This window comes from Emys orbicularis, chromosome 1 (genome assembly GCF_028017835.1).
Source record: "Emys orbicularis isolate rEmyOrb1 chromosome 1, rEmyOrb1.hap1, whole genome shotgun sequence".
In the NCBI taxonomy this organism is placed as follows: Eukaryota; Metazoa; Chordata; order Testudines; family Emydidae; genus Emys; species Emys orbicularis.
Window position 1 is genome coordinate 305,025,019 of NC_088683.1, and position 14,645 is coordinate 305,039,663.

General features: G+C 40.5%; 1 protein-coding gene across 1 annotated transcript in view; it reads left to right on the forward strand.

Moving 5' to 3' along the window:
• Positions 1-14,645, forward strand: part of NAA16 (N-alpha-acetyltransferase 16, NatA auxiliary subunit) — an 88,100-nt gene that overhangs the window by 53,049 nt on the left and 20,406 nt on the right. The window contains exon 9 of the mRNA XM_065415538.1: positions 293-399. Within this exon, the coding sequence (XP_065271610.1) occupies positions 293-399 (107 nt within the window). The remainder of the gene's footprint in view (positions 1-292; positions 400-14,645) is intronic.

Genomic DNA, 14,645 nt, shown 5'->3' on the forward strand with positions numbered 1-14,645 from the left:
ACTCTGCCTTATGAAACCAAGTCTTCCAATCAGTTTCAAATTCTAAAACTGATTTTAGTGTAGAAAGTCATGGTCACATGTTAGTTTCCCCAAACATAAACATTTCTTTAGGGGGGAAGATGTGCTTATTCTGTTTTTCTTCTTTAACAGGAAAGAAATCAAAGCATTAGAACACTTTTCTCTGTAGAGTTTCAATTATTGGTGATAATCCATAGTTGTATAAATATAAACACTGATCAGTATACGGCACTCACAAACATTAAAATATAACCAAATACACTTTTATTTCTAGGTGAAACATTTAGAGAACTAATGGATAAGTTCCTGAGGGTTAACTTCAGTAAAGGCTGCCCACCCTTGTTTACCACTTTGAAATCTTTATATTACAATACAGAAAAGGTAAATTTTAGTATTTATTCAGTTTTCATATAATCTGCTGTACTAATTTAAGTTGTAAGTGTATTATATAGATTCCTCTGGAATTTACAAATGACTGTAATTCAGCAATCTCCTACTTAGTAGTTAGTGTGCTGCTTTCACTACAGAATTACTAGGTGATTACTCATCACGTAGTAATATGTACATATCTGTATTAAATTTGATGACTGTGATATTGTCAGAATCAGATACAAATATGTACAGAAGTTTGACAAGTCAAGGATAAATGAAGACTAATCTACTAAACTGTATTCTTTGTCCTGGGATGCAAATGTGTCAGGGTTGTTTCAATTTGTGGTTTATGATGTCACAAGAAATCTTTATTATTAAATAGACAACAGGTAATAGTTCTGAATTGTGGTAATACAGTATTATATGCTACAGAGATTTGTTCCATATGTCAGTTTCTGTCTAAAGTTTGTGTAGTATTATTACATATGAGCAAGTCTAAAATCTCAAGGTATGTTCTGTTTTGTACTAAAACTGCTTTTCCAGATTTAATTATTGGTTTTAAAGTGTCAGAGGAGTGTGTGTGGGGGGGGAGAGGTGTGGGGGGGGTGTATATATACACAAACTGTACATGTACAAAATGTATTCAACAATATATTATAATGCACTTTATATGAAAAAATTTACATAGTGAAGTTGAACTTAAACTGTGTGATTTTAAAAACTTTAAAATCTCCTTGATTTTTCCAACTATATGGAGAATCCAAAAGTTTGAGATGTTCAGGAATATTGATATGGATGACATGAATTGTAATAGAGAGAGTTCTTCACCGAGGATGGGCAAAATTAGGTGGGGTGGGAAGTGCTCGGAGTAGGCCAGTGTGTACTAATGAGAGGAAAGGGTTAGTCACTGCTTCCGCTGTGGCATGTTTTTACCTGAGAAGTTTTCTTGCCACCAGTCAAGTTGGGAACATGAAATCAAAACTTTTAAGATTGCCAACTTATTCAGAGAGACTAACCAATAATTTGTATGCAGAGACAGAGGCAATTATCACATTTATATGGCTTAGTATGGGAACACAGGATTTACATTTGTGAAAATACTTAGTTTTTTTCCCCTGGAAGGGGGTGGGGTGGGGTTTCTTCAAGTTTTTTGTTTTTTGCATTTCACTCACTCATTTATGTTTATGGAAATACCATATTTGAAAGGGTTTTGAAACAAGAAAATTGGCTCTAACTTCAGTCTGAATAAAATTTAACTATTTTGAAATTAAAAGTGAAGTGATGAATGTCAAGGATGTTATCCCTGTTACAACTTTCTAGAAGCTCGGGGTGGGAAGGAATAGTTACTTACATTTTGAGGGAGGGGCATGTCTGCTTGGTAGAATCAACTGTCACTGGATATTGGAGCCTGGAGTTGTGAATTGATTATGGGGACTTGGTTTGAAAGAATCTTGCACAGGGCCTGGTAATAGGAAAAACTAAAGTCAACATTGATTATTAATAGAAGATGGTTGGTTGATTGTGTGAAATTACCCTGTAATGGCTACAAGCATCTGTACTGGGGGAAAACACTTCTACTCAATGCGACAAATTCTGTGTGTGGAAAAAGAAAGATGTGAAGTATTGTATCCAAGTTGTGAAGATGCCACCCAAAAATGCAGAGAAAATTATGGCAAATTAAGATGTTAGTGTTTTATTAGACAATGAAAATAAAGATAACTTCTCAAGTACAGTAACATGAAATCTTTGACATAAAAACATGTAACACAGTCCTGAGGTACGTCATAGATGTTAGGCTGTTCTGTCACAGCTGTCATTCAGTTTCATGATTGGTTGGTTGATAGGAAAAGGATTGATTTCCAAGTCTCCCATTGATATTCAGTGGAACTCCCAGGAAGGTTTTGTGTCTCTGCATCCAGATTATATATGTAGAAATTAACACAGCAGGAGAACTTTGATCAAAATATACCAATAATTTTGTATTAAAAGGGACTCAACAGGGAGGTATTAAAGTTATAAACATGAGATTTGAAAGAGAACAGATTGTAGGCTGATAACACTACTGTTGCAGTTTCAGGGGAAATGTGGTTGACCTAAATTTAGAACAAAGACCTCGAAGGACAAAATCAAGTAAACAAAACAAACGTAGGAAAGCTATGGAACCTATTCCTATTTATTCAACTTAACCTTTGTATTTGGGATCAGCGTTATTGGTTGAGCCCTGGGTGGGAAGAAGAGCTTGAATTGTGGTTCATGAAATGTAATCCTGTGTACGTTCCTTCCCTTCTGCAAATGTGGTTGCGGAAGTAGTTTGTAGCAGTTCACGGCATTAAAATGGTGAAAAATTGTGAAAGTAAAATATCAGGCGATAGAACTTTTGAGTTCAGAATTTTGTACATTTTTAAAGACCTCCACTCTTTTTTTTGTCAGCTCAGCATCAAGTAAGCACATTTTAGTACATTATGATTGGTTTGGTCAAAACATCTTAATAGCTCAGGTGCTGAAAAAGTAAATTGATACGTGTGTTTAAATATCTAAGAGTAGATACAAGAGTGGTAGGCCTAAGTGAATAGATTTGTGGACCCAAATATACCTCTACCTCGATATAACGCTGTCCTCGGGAGCCAAAAAATCTTACCGCACTATAGCTGAAACCACATTATATTGAACTTGCTTTGATTCACAGGAGTGCGCAGTCGTGCCTCTCCCCCCCGAGCACTGCTTTACCGCATTATATCCGAATTCGTGTTATATCGGGTCGCGTTATATCGAGGTAGAGATGTATTGTGTGCTTGTGTTTAACTTACAAAATTACAGGCTTTTCTTTTTTATCAAAATGTGTACCTCTTTATGTTTAGGGAATAAATGCTGGCAAAGCAAATCATCTAGTATGTATTTTTCGTTTAATTTCATAGACGTTTTGTGAGTTTTCTAGTGTGTTTATTTCAGGGCAAAGTGTGTGAATATTGGGAGGGTGTGTCAATGTCAGATATTTCAGAGGATGGTGTGTATAAAATGCATAGTAAATCTAATTCAGCAATCAGAGGAAAGTAATTTCCCTGACAGTATGATACTGATCATCTTATGCTTGTATAATGTTTATTATCTTGAAATTAGGAATGTTAAAGATGGATTAGTCCTGTTCTTTCCTCCTTCCACTACCTGATTGTACCCTACAGCAGATTGTCTGAACAGTGCTTTATACAGTCCAGTATTAAATGCCCCACGTGATGGGGATTCTACACATCCTATGCCAGTTACATATCCTAGTGCCCAATATAAGCTTCCAGTCAGGAAGTTTTTCTTTGATTTTTCAAGGCTATACTTCAAAAAAAAAAAAAAAAAAAAATGTCCTGGTTACATTTCATGTGGTGCAATGGAAGGAATGTTTCTCCATCCTTGGTGTTCAGAGTCCTAGTACCCGTGAAAGGATTTATTTAATACCAGCCCAGACTGTACCTCTAAGTAGAAACTGCAGCACTTCCCAAGACTCTCTTGGGTACCTGTGTACCATTTAGCCAGCATCTGTTTTCTCTTCCCCAAGGAGAGAGTCAGTCAGCGCTATGTCCCTCATTGTTAACGCTTGCTTTTAAACAAAATACTGTTCTTGTAATAGAAGAAAAAGTTGAATGACAGATAAAACTAAAGCAATCTGTAAAACTTCTCACCATGATTAGTGCTGAATACAATATAGATATGAAAAAATGTTTTTCATAATAGACTACAAAATGAATATTCCCAGTTTAAGAAGCTTCTCCGTCATTGTGCACACTCGTAGCATTTCTTAAGATGGGAAGACTGGCAAATAAGTGAAATTTATAGCATGTTTTGAAAATGGTTAGATTTTGCTTGTGTCTTATTTCCTGTAGCTTGTTCCACAGTAGAATTCCCTTAAATGAATGCCCTCTGGCTCTCGCAAGCTTTTTGGGGGCTTTTTTACCTGCGTTGTTCTGGAATAGCACAGAAAATCATAGAATAGATGAAGTGGTTATCTTCAACATATCCTGATCCTGAACTGTTCATAGCCTTGTAAGACTGGGGCCTTGAATTGACATTGGAAGTGAACTGGGAATCTGTGGACAGTGCAGAGCACCGGTGTTCTGTTCTCTGTGGCTTATTCCAATGAAAACTGGGTTATCAAACTGAAGCTTCTGTGTTGCTTCTACCTGCATTCTCTGATACACAGATTACATTAATTTACGCAGTGTGGAAATGACACATGCATAGGTCACTCTGGCCAGATCTTCTGCCAAAAGAAAGGAGAAAGGATCATAGTCTCCTAGCATGGTGAAATAAACAATGTACTGTGCCAGGCCTTTCCTAACAAGGTTAGATGTTTTAGGTCAAAATCAGAAACGGATGTAGTTGTTTTATTTGTTAGTCCATTGCTTGGTCTACACTTAAGCTATATATCAGTGTAGCTGTATCAGTCCAGGATGTGAAAAAACATACCCCTGAGTGACTTAGCTATGCTGACAAAACCTCCATATAGACACAGCTTTGTCAGCTCAGCTAGCGTTGTTGGGAGAAGTGGTGTTCTGTAGTGTAGACATAGCCCATATCTACTACTTTACTCTTCCCCACTCCCAAGTTTACACTATCAAGAAGGCAAGGGCAGAGACCTTTTAACGTTCATATGTCATTTTAGGAAGGGGACTTTCCTTTATTTAATGGTGGTCTGGTCTTTTTTCTTTCCAGAGGATCCTCTGGTCTCCAATTAGATCATGATATTACTTCAGAGCACATCTGATGGTACTAGTCTGGGCATTGAGAGCATTTCTTTTCCTCTTCCAGGCGTTTTGTCTGAACAGAAACCTGCAGTTTCTCCCTAAAGTAGCTTTACTGCAAATTTCAAGTGAATAAGAATATATAAAAACGGATCTCTCCGTATATGTCCAGGCATAGCTGCTTTTTACAATACCCTTTAAATGTGTCTTCTCTCTGCAGCCCCCCCCCCCCCCATTATCAGAGGAGTAGCCGTGTTAATCTGTATCCACAAAAACGACGAGGAGTCCGGTGGCACCTTAAAGACTAACAGATTTATTTGGGCATAAGGTTTCATGGGTAAAAAACCCACTTCTTCAAATGCATGAAGACACTGCTCCCCTTATGAAGCAGTCCCTCCAATTCCCTAATAAATGAGTTCAAAGAACACAGTCTAGTACTAAGATGCCCAGAAATGGACATAGTATTTCAGGTGCTGCTTCACCAGAATTTACTAGAGGCACAATCTCTTGTGCTCATTGATGCAGTTCCTCTATATAAGCAGCCCAAAATTGCATTAACTCATTTTTGCCCACCATATCACATAGAGCATTTGTTTTATTTGCTGTTGGCATTTCCCCTGATCTCTTGGAATTACTGCTTTCTAGGTTTCTTCTTTGTGGGAGTTAAGTTTTAGAAGGGGAGGACACTTGAGTGTTTTGGGAGGGAGGAGAGGGGGAGGGCGTGGTGGAACTGGCTGCTAGTTTGGCACATTGCATATATTGTATGGCATTGCCTAAACCAGTCATGTATAAATATAATCTAGATCTTTCCTGAAAGGATATAACCAATTCAGAACTCTTCAATGGATGTGTAGTTTAAAGGTAGTGACCTTCTAAGATGCATTGCCTAACTTCTTCTTGTTTTCTAGTTTTAAATTTCTCTGAGCCTTAATCATTTAAGTGGTGGGGGTCTATTTCTAGATTTCAGTAAAAAATAAAAACACGAGACTGTGTGGAAAAGTTACTCTGAGTCGCTTATTACAAGGCGTAATAAGGTGCTGTGTTTGATTTCTCTTCCAACTCATAGGGACTTTCAAATCTACTACTTGATGACAATGGACTGTTTGGCAACATAAATTAATACTAAAAAAAGCCTCACTGAGAGATAGGTGTAAACTACTATGTAACTTAAGATCCTGCCTCAGGCATCCAAATGAAAAACTTTGACTTCCATGCTGAAATTTTAAACCATTTATCTTCATGGGAATTAAGCAAATCTTGGATACAACTTAATAGAAGAAGGTAGACCAATGTCTTGAATAAAATCCTTTTCTACAATTCTTCACTGAGTCTTAGGTGCTGTTAATCAGTAGCTTATAGGTGCTTAATTCAACGAAGCAAATAGTACCTCTTGTTTAAAATGTAGTCCCATTTGGTTTATTAAAATTATCAAAGCCAGTTAAGGGATTTAGACAGTTTCCATTTCTCAACAATCTCTCTTCAATCTTGTAGCAATTATTTCTTATAATTAATACCGAGATTACTTATTTTCCTTTTTTAATCATATTGAACATAACATGCTGTTAATAACTAATCCATTCAGTTAATACATTGTGTTGTAGATTTTCTTTCTGGTTAGTCAGTAAATGCAACTTTTGATGATACAAAACCTCTCCTTTTAGTCTTGTCATTCTATGTCCATCAGTGCTCTTTGTTTAGGCTTCACTAAACCTGGAGTTGGACAGAGTCAAAATTCCTACTCAACTTTACTGCAAGACTAAACGTTTTAATTCAGTCTCTGCAGTGCCGCAGCGAACCAAAAGAGATCTATAAAGGTTAATCTCTAGCCCATGTAATTCAATAATTGAACCTTCTATTCATAAGTGTTTACATAGGTTGAAGAGTTACAACAGAGAAGCCATACATAGTCTGTTTTTAATTACAGTATTATCAAGATGCCCTTCATGTTATCAGGAAGGCTGAGGGGAAGAATACAGTACATAAGTGGATTGGGAACATAGTTTTGTCCCTTATCTGTTACGGATTTTCTTGTTCTGTCTGTTTGAATACCTACCATTTGGTCCCTCACTGAGGGTTAATTAGCTACCTTGCATAAATAATCCTGTAGTTAAAGACAGTAGTCTCTTTTTTTTGTTACTTAAACATTAGTTATATTTTTCCTTTTCTTGAAATTTTAAACTTCTCTCTAACCTCAAATGATGAGGGTGGTACTCTGCATTTCCATACCTTAGTAGTTTTTGCTATTTCTTCCTATGTCAGAGAAACACTTTCAAGGGATGGATTAATTAAAATAGTACTTGAAGTAATTGTCATATTAGAGGTGTCTCTACACTGCAACGTAAGTCCAGGGTTAGTGGACCTAAAGTCAGTGAACCGTGGTTTTGTGAACCTAGGGCTTGAGTGTCTACGGTGGTTGCTGACACCTAGACTGAATTTTTGAACCGGAGCTCCAGCATCCATAACTCCAGTACACAGGCCTGAGTCTGTCCAACCATATCCAAGACTTCCTACCGCCCTGTCGAAATGTGGCTGCTCTAGCCATTTGTGGTGCAGTGTGAGAAAATTTGACTGTCTACCCCGAATATCACAGGAAGTTCCAACACACACACACCCCAGCCTTCTGCCCTGACCCCTGAAACACCCCCTCCCCCAGGTCTGGGGTCCCGGTCATAGGCCCTGCTCAGCCTCCTGCCGGCCTAGGTGAACAGAACCCCAGGCTGGCAGCGAGCTGAGCAGACTGGTGGCATAAGATCAGCATTTTAATTTAATTTTAAATGACGCTTCTTAAACTTTTTGAAAACCTTGTTTACTTTACATACAATAGTTTAGTTATATAATATAGACTTATAGAAAGAGACCTTCTAAAAACGTTAAAATGTATTACCGGCACGTGAAACCTTAAATTAGAGTGAATAAATGAAGACTCGGCACACCACTTCTGAAAGGTTGCCTACCCCTGGTTGAGAATATAGTAGCAATATTAACTCATGTAATATTGAATGAAAAGGCTGTCTTTTCAATCTGGAGAGCTGAAATTGTTTCCTGTTAACAGGATTTCCCTCTTTCCTCTAGCAATTTGATTCTCTTCTAAAGAAAACATGGCTTTAGAGATAATAGGATTTTTAGAGATGTTATAGGATTTTTACTTCCAGGTAATGTTATATGAAATTAAGTTTTCATTGTTGTATAGACCATCTATAGACTACCATTTAAAGAACATTCTTCAAAAATGCTTGTACAATAGTAAGTGCTTGAAATGTGTAATGACAGATGCGTGTGTCTACAGATGAGTTTGGTGGTGGCACTTGCAGGGAAAGATGTCTGTACAATATATGTTGTGTGTGGATACTAAGTTTTATATCTGAAAGTTTGGGGGGACTTGTTTACTTGCTGATGGCTTCTTCCTGTTTTTTGTTTTGTTTTGTTTTTTAGGGTACTTATGCAGCTATCTTGTAGTTGTTTCAATTGTTTAGTTCTTAAGGTTTTGTAGTTGTTGTAGGTTTTATTAATAGTGCAATGTAGGTGTCTTGGAAATTAGTTTACTATCCAGATTTCTCTGAAATTTTGATTCAACCCCGCAGCTTCAGAAGCCTAACTGCATGGTGTTTGGAGGGTACTAACGTTGTATCAGGCTTTCCTTCACAAAACGAATGATGGTATAGTAGCAGACGTGTATATAGGCATATTTATAGAATCTTCGGCGTGATGGCATCTGAGTGCCTAAATATAGCACTAGCTCAAATACTATCTTGAGTTAGCATGACCTAAAAGAAGCTGCACTTTTTCCTTGGTGTCTCCCAAGAAGAAAAAATTCTGCCCAGTAGTCCTAGTAGGATTTGGGGTCTTTATATGAAGTTACCATTTCTACATGAACCTAAGCCTTAAGACTATTTCTTAGCAGGGTGATTTTGCTGCACGCAAATGACTAACTAAAAATTACACATTGAAATGTAAGAATTTTCATACTCCATGGGTTGCTCCCAAAATGTATTTGCAGTAAACGCTTTAAGCATCCCCATCTGTTCCTACTATCCCCTAGCAAAAGAGAACAAAATCAGACACTAAAACAAATTCCAGGTGTTTTTTTTTATCTGACCAATATTCAAAACTACCCTTTGGGTCCCCAGTGAGTGGTGCTTTATATCCGTGAGATTAAATCCAAAGAGTGAAGACCTTCAATTAGTCAAGGTTTGCGTCGATTGTGTTGCAGGTGCATTGATTCCATTGAAGCGCATGTGTCCTATTTCTGTGTAACTAAAAACATGGAGGCTCTGTGAGGAAATACTGGATGAGAGAAAATGTCTGTCTGGAAGAAACCTCAAAAGTCTCAAAAAAGGTATAAGGCTCTCTGCACAGGAAGGTAGGCTGTCTCCCCTGAAGCCCTTTCTTTTCCTCTTACAAGAAAGATGGCTTTATCTGTCCTTGATTTTGATAGCTATAGAAATGAAAGGGAAGCTGTGACCAAGTTTTGTAGTTGGATGCCCTCCATGAACTAGTGGTAGATCACATAAGGAAGCAAAGGACATTTAATTCTATTGATTAGCTCTACATTTTAAGATCGAGTAAAAGGTTAGCAACCATGGGACTCAGCTGCCTTTTTGTTCATGTCTATCTCTTTTGGTTAGTTTTAAAGAAACTGTGTACTCCCTGGGTTAGAAAGCTCTCTGGGTTAGAATTTTAAGGATCGAACTCAGTGGTAAGTGGTCATATAAATCAGATCCAAATATTACTGAACATTCATTTAGTTGGGGATTGGTCCTGGTTTGAGCAGGGGGTTGGACTAGATGACCTCCTGAGATCCCTTCCAACCCTGATATTCTATGATTCATAGCAAAATGTAAAAATCTTTGACTTCCAAACTATACTCTTCATAAGAAGAATGGGATAATTCGAAAAAGCGTAAGTAGGAAAGTAAGAAATTGTGCATTAAGCAGTACCAAAATTTGATGATTAGCTAATATTTGCCCCTTCTCCTAATGTACAGAGTGCTTGCTCATTAATAGCACTATAAAGTTGTCAAGGCTCCTTCCCCACTCTGAACTTTAGGGTACAGATGTGGGGGCCTACATGAAAACTTCTAAGCTTAACTACCAGCTTAGATCTGGTCCGCTACCACCACTCCCAATGTGCTAAGTCCCTTCCCTGGGTAGCCTTGAGAGACTCTTCCACCAATTCCCTGCTGAGCACTGATCCAAAACCCCTTGGATCTTAAAACAAGGAGGAATTAATCATTCCCCCCCCCCTTCCCTTTCCCCCCACCAATTCCTGGTGAGTCCAGATCAATCCCCTTGGATCTTAGAACAAGGAAAAATCAATCAGGTTCTTAAAAAGAAGGCTTTTAATTAAAGAAAGAAAGGTAAAATCATCTCTGTAAAATCAGGATGGAAAATAACTTTACAAGGTAATCAAACTTAAAGAGCCCAGAGGAACCCCCTCTAGCCTTAGGTTCAAAGTTACAGCAAACAGAGGTAAACACCCTAGCAAAAGGTACATTTACAAGTTGAGAAAACAAAGATAAACTAACACGCCTAGCCTGGCTGTACTTACAAGTTTGAAATATGAGAGACTTGTTCAGAAAGATTTGGAGAGCATGGATTGATGTCTGGTCCCTCTTAGTCCCAAGAGCGAACTCCCCCCAAAACAAAGAGCACAAACAAAAGTCTTCCCCCCACCAAGATTTGAAAGTATCTTGTCCCCTTATTGGTCCTTTGGGTCAGGTGTCAGCCAGGTTACCTGAGCTTCTTAACCCTTTACAGGTAAAAGGATTTTGGAGTCTCTGGCCAGGAGGGATTTTATAGTATTGTACACAGGAGAGCTGTTACCCTTCCCTTTATAGTTATGACGCCCCCCCAAATCACAGATAGTGTTGGACAGCCGGTTCCACACTGGCTGTGATTTCTTCCTGGAGCTCCAGGAAGAAAACAGAGTTAATAAGACACATGCACCTTTAGACATACTACTGATTATATAAAAACTAACAATATGTCCCACATTCCAAGAACAATTTTTAACCAGTTGATTCTGGGAAACTTTCACGGGAGAGTGCATCAGCCACTTTGTTAGAAGCTCCATTAAAACTGCTCCTACACCCCGCTCGGACGCATCTGTGGTTACTAGGAACGGTTTGTCAAAGTCTGGGGCCCTTAGCACAGGGTCAGACATGAGTGTCGCCTTAAGCTGGTGAAAGGCCTTCTGACACTCATCAGTCCACTGAACTGCATTTGGCTGTTTCTTTTTGGTTAGGTCTGTCAGTGGGGCGGCGATTTGGCTGTAGTGTGGTACAAATCGCCTATAATATCCGGCCAAGCCTAAGAAGGATTGGACCTGTTTCTTTGACTTTGGGACTGGCCACTTTTCGATAGCATCCACTTTGGCCTGTAGGGGATTTATAGTTCCTTGACCCACCTGGTGCCCCAGGTAAGTCACTCTGTTTTGGCCTATTTGACACTTTTTAGCCTTAACAGTTAGTCCTGCCTGCCTGATGTGCTCGAAGACTTTTTCCAGGTGCTCCAGGTGTTCTGCCCATGAATCAGAAAAAATGGTCACATCATCGAGGTAGGCAACTGCAGATTCTCCCAATCCCGCTAGGAGACCATCTACAAGTCTTTGGAAGGTGGCGGGTGCATTTCGCAGCCCGAAAGGGAGCACATTAAATTCATACACCCCTGCCTGGGTGACGAAGGCTGACCTTGCCTTGGCAGGTTCATCTAGTGGTACCCCTTGGTTAAGTCTACGGTAGAGATGAATTGGGCATGTCCCAATTTCTCCAATAGCTCATCTGTGCGTGGCATTGAATAGTTGTCGGGACGAGTTACAGCATTTAGCTTACGGTAGTCCACGCAAAAGCGTATTTCCCCATCTGGTTTAGGAACTAGAACCACTGGAGATGCCCATGCACTCTTAGAGGGGCGGATTATACCCATCTGTAGCATGTCCTGGATCTCCTTTTTTATAGCAGTTTGGGCATGAGGTGACTCCCGGTAGGGTGGGGTTCTAATTGGGTGAGCATTACCTGTGTCAATGGAGTGGTATGCCCATTCGGTCCGTCCTGGAGTGGCTGAGAACATTGGCGCAAAGCTAGGGCACAGCTCCTTGATCTGCTGTCGCTGCAGACGTCCAAGGGTTGCGGAGAGGTTCACCTCTTCCACGCCACCATTACTTTTTCCTTCATAGTAGATACCTTCAGGCCACTCCGCGTCATCTGTTTCCTGGGCTGTAAACTGGAAAACCTTTAATTCTCTGGAATAAAAGGGCTTAAGAGAATTAACATGGTATACCTTAGGCTTTATGTTGGAGGTGGGGGATGCTATGAGATAGTTAACAGCTCCTAGGCGCTCCTGGACCGTGAATGGTCCTTCCCACGACGCTTCCATTTTATGGGCCTGGAGCGCCTTTAAGACCATGACTTGGTCTCCTACTTTGAAGGACCGTTCTCTGGAATGTTTATCGTACCAGGCCTTTTGCTCTTCTTGAGCATCCTTTAGGTTTTCTTTAGCAAGGGCTAAAGAGTGTCGGAGGGTGCTTTGTAGGTTGCTTACAAAGTCTAGAATGTTAGTTCCTGGAGAAGGCGTAAACCCCTCCCATTGCTGCTTCACCAACTGTAATGGCCCCTTAACCTCGCGGCCATACACAAGTTCAAATGGTGAAAACCCTAAACTGGGATGTGGTACAGCCCTGTAGGCAAAAAGCAACTGCTGCAACACTAGGTCCCAATCATTGGAGTGTTCATTTACGAATTTACGTATCATGGCCCCCAAAGTTCCATTAAACCTGTCCACCAGGCCATTGGTTTGATGGTGGTAAGGGGTGGCAACCAAGTGATTCACCCCATGAGCTTCCCACAGGTTTTTCATGGTCCCTGCCAGGAAATTAGTTCCCGAATCTGTAAGGATGTTGGAGGGTCAACCTACCCTGGCAAAAATGTCTGCTAATGCCTGGCACACACTTTTAGCCCTGGTGTTGCTTAAGGGTACTGCTTCCGGCCATCGGGTAGCAAAATCCATGAAAGTCAGTATGTATTACTTTCCTCTGGGTGTCTTCTTTGGGAAAGGACCCAGAATATCCACAGCTACTCGCTGAAATGGGACCTCAGTTATGGGTAGTGGCTGCAGAGGGGCTTTGACCTGGTCTTGGGGCTTTCCCACTCGGCACACCTCACAAGACCGGACATAATTAGCAAGTAGTATTGTACACAGGAGGGCTGGTACCCTTCCCTTTATAGTTATGACAAAAGTACATAGAATTATTAACCCCAGTCAATAGATGAGGTAATATTTGAACTTAGTCTACTGGTTCCCAGTGCAATGCCACTTCACCTAGGCCAGAAGGGTGTTTAGAAGGGAAAGGAAGAGCAGGAGGAGGATCTTGTCTGTCTCCATCCAGTTCTGTGTGGCTGTTTTAGAACAATGGAGAAAAAAATCAGTGGCATTTCAGTGGCATCTAGGAGCATGCATATTGTAGTTGGAACGTTGAGAAATTTAAGGAGAAAGCCTCTGACAAGTTCTATAGCTTCTCTGTAAATGGGATTCCCCCTCCCCACCGCAGTTTATAATTTGACCAAATCTGGAAGGGTTTTCATGGGGACAGTAATACAGTAAAAAGCACCAGTCTGACCCCTGGACTACTCCCTGCAAAATTTCAAGTTACTGCATCATGGCACAAGAAATAGATGGTAATTGTTAAGTCTGAATATTTTTTTTATTATTATTATTTTATTTTTAAACAATGCAAAACTTTTCAGTAATATTCTTGCAAATGTCTACGTTGTGTGTGGTTGAATTTCCAAAAAATAAATTGAACCCCAAGCTCCAATCATGGAAAATCCCAACCTAATTAGTTGAGGTTTGCTAAAATTTTAAACATTTGAACCAGTTTTTTTATAATGGGAATTGTTAGGCAGCCTTAGAATAGGTGTTTTGGCTTCACATGTGATGCATCAGTAATACAGTAACTCCTTACTTAACGTTTTAGTTATGTTCCTGAAAAATGCGACTTTAAGTGAAACGATGTTAAGCGAATCCAATTTCCTCATAAGAATTAATGTAAATGGGGGGGGGGGGGTTAGGTTCCAGGGCAGCTTCCCCTACTCTACAAGCACCAGAGACAGGGGTTCAACCTTCAGCCCAGCCCGTCCACTCCACTCCACTCCTTCCCCCAAGCCCCCACCCTTGACCCGCCTTTTCTCCCCCCCCACCTCCTCCCCCTTTACTTTGCTCGCTGCATCCTGGCTCCTCCCCCCTTCCTCCCTCCCCTCCCTTCTAAACGCCGCAAGCCAGCTGATTGCTGCATAGGGGAGGGAGGGGGGAGGCGCACCGAGTCCTCGCTCCTCCCCCCTCCCTCCTGCCCGGGGCAATCAGCTGGCTTGCCATGTTCGGGAGGCAGGAGAGGGAAGGGGAGCCTGCGCGCCGAGTCCTCGCTCTTCCCCCCTGCCTCCAAAACGCCGCAAGCCAGCTGATTGCCCTGGGCAGGAGGCAGGGGAGGGAGTGGGGATGTGCGCCGAGTCCTCGCTCCTCCTGCCTCTCTCCTGCC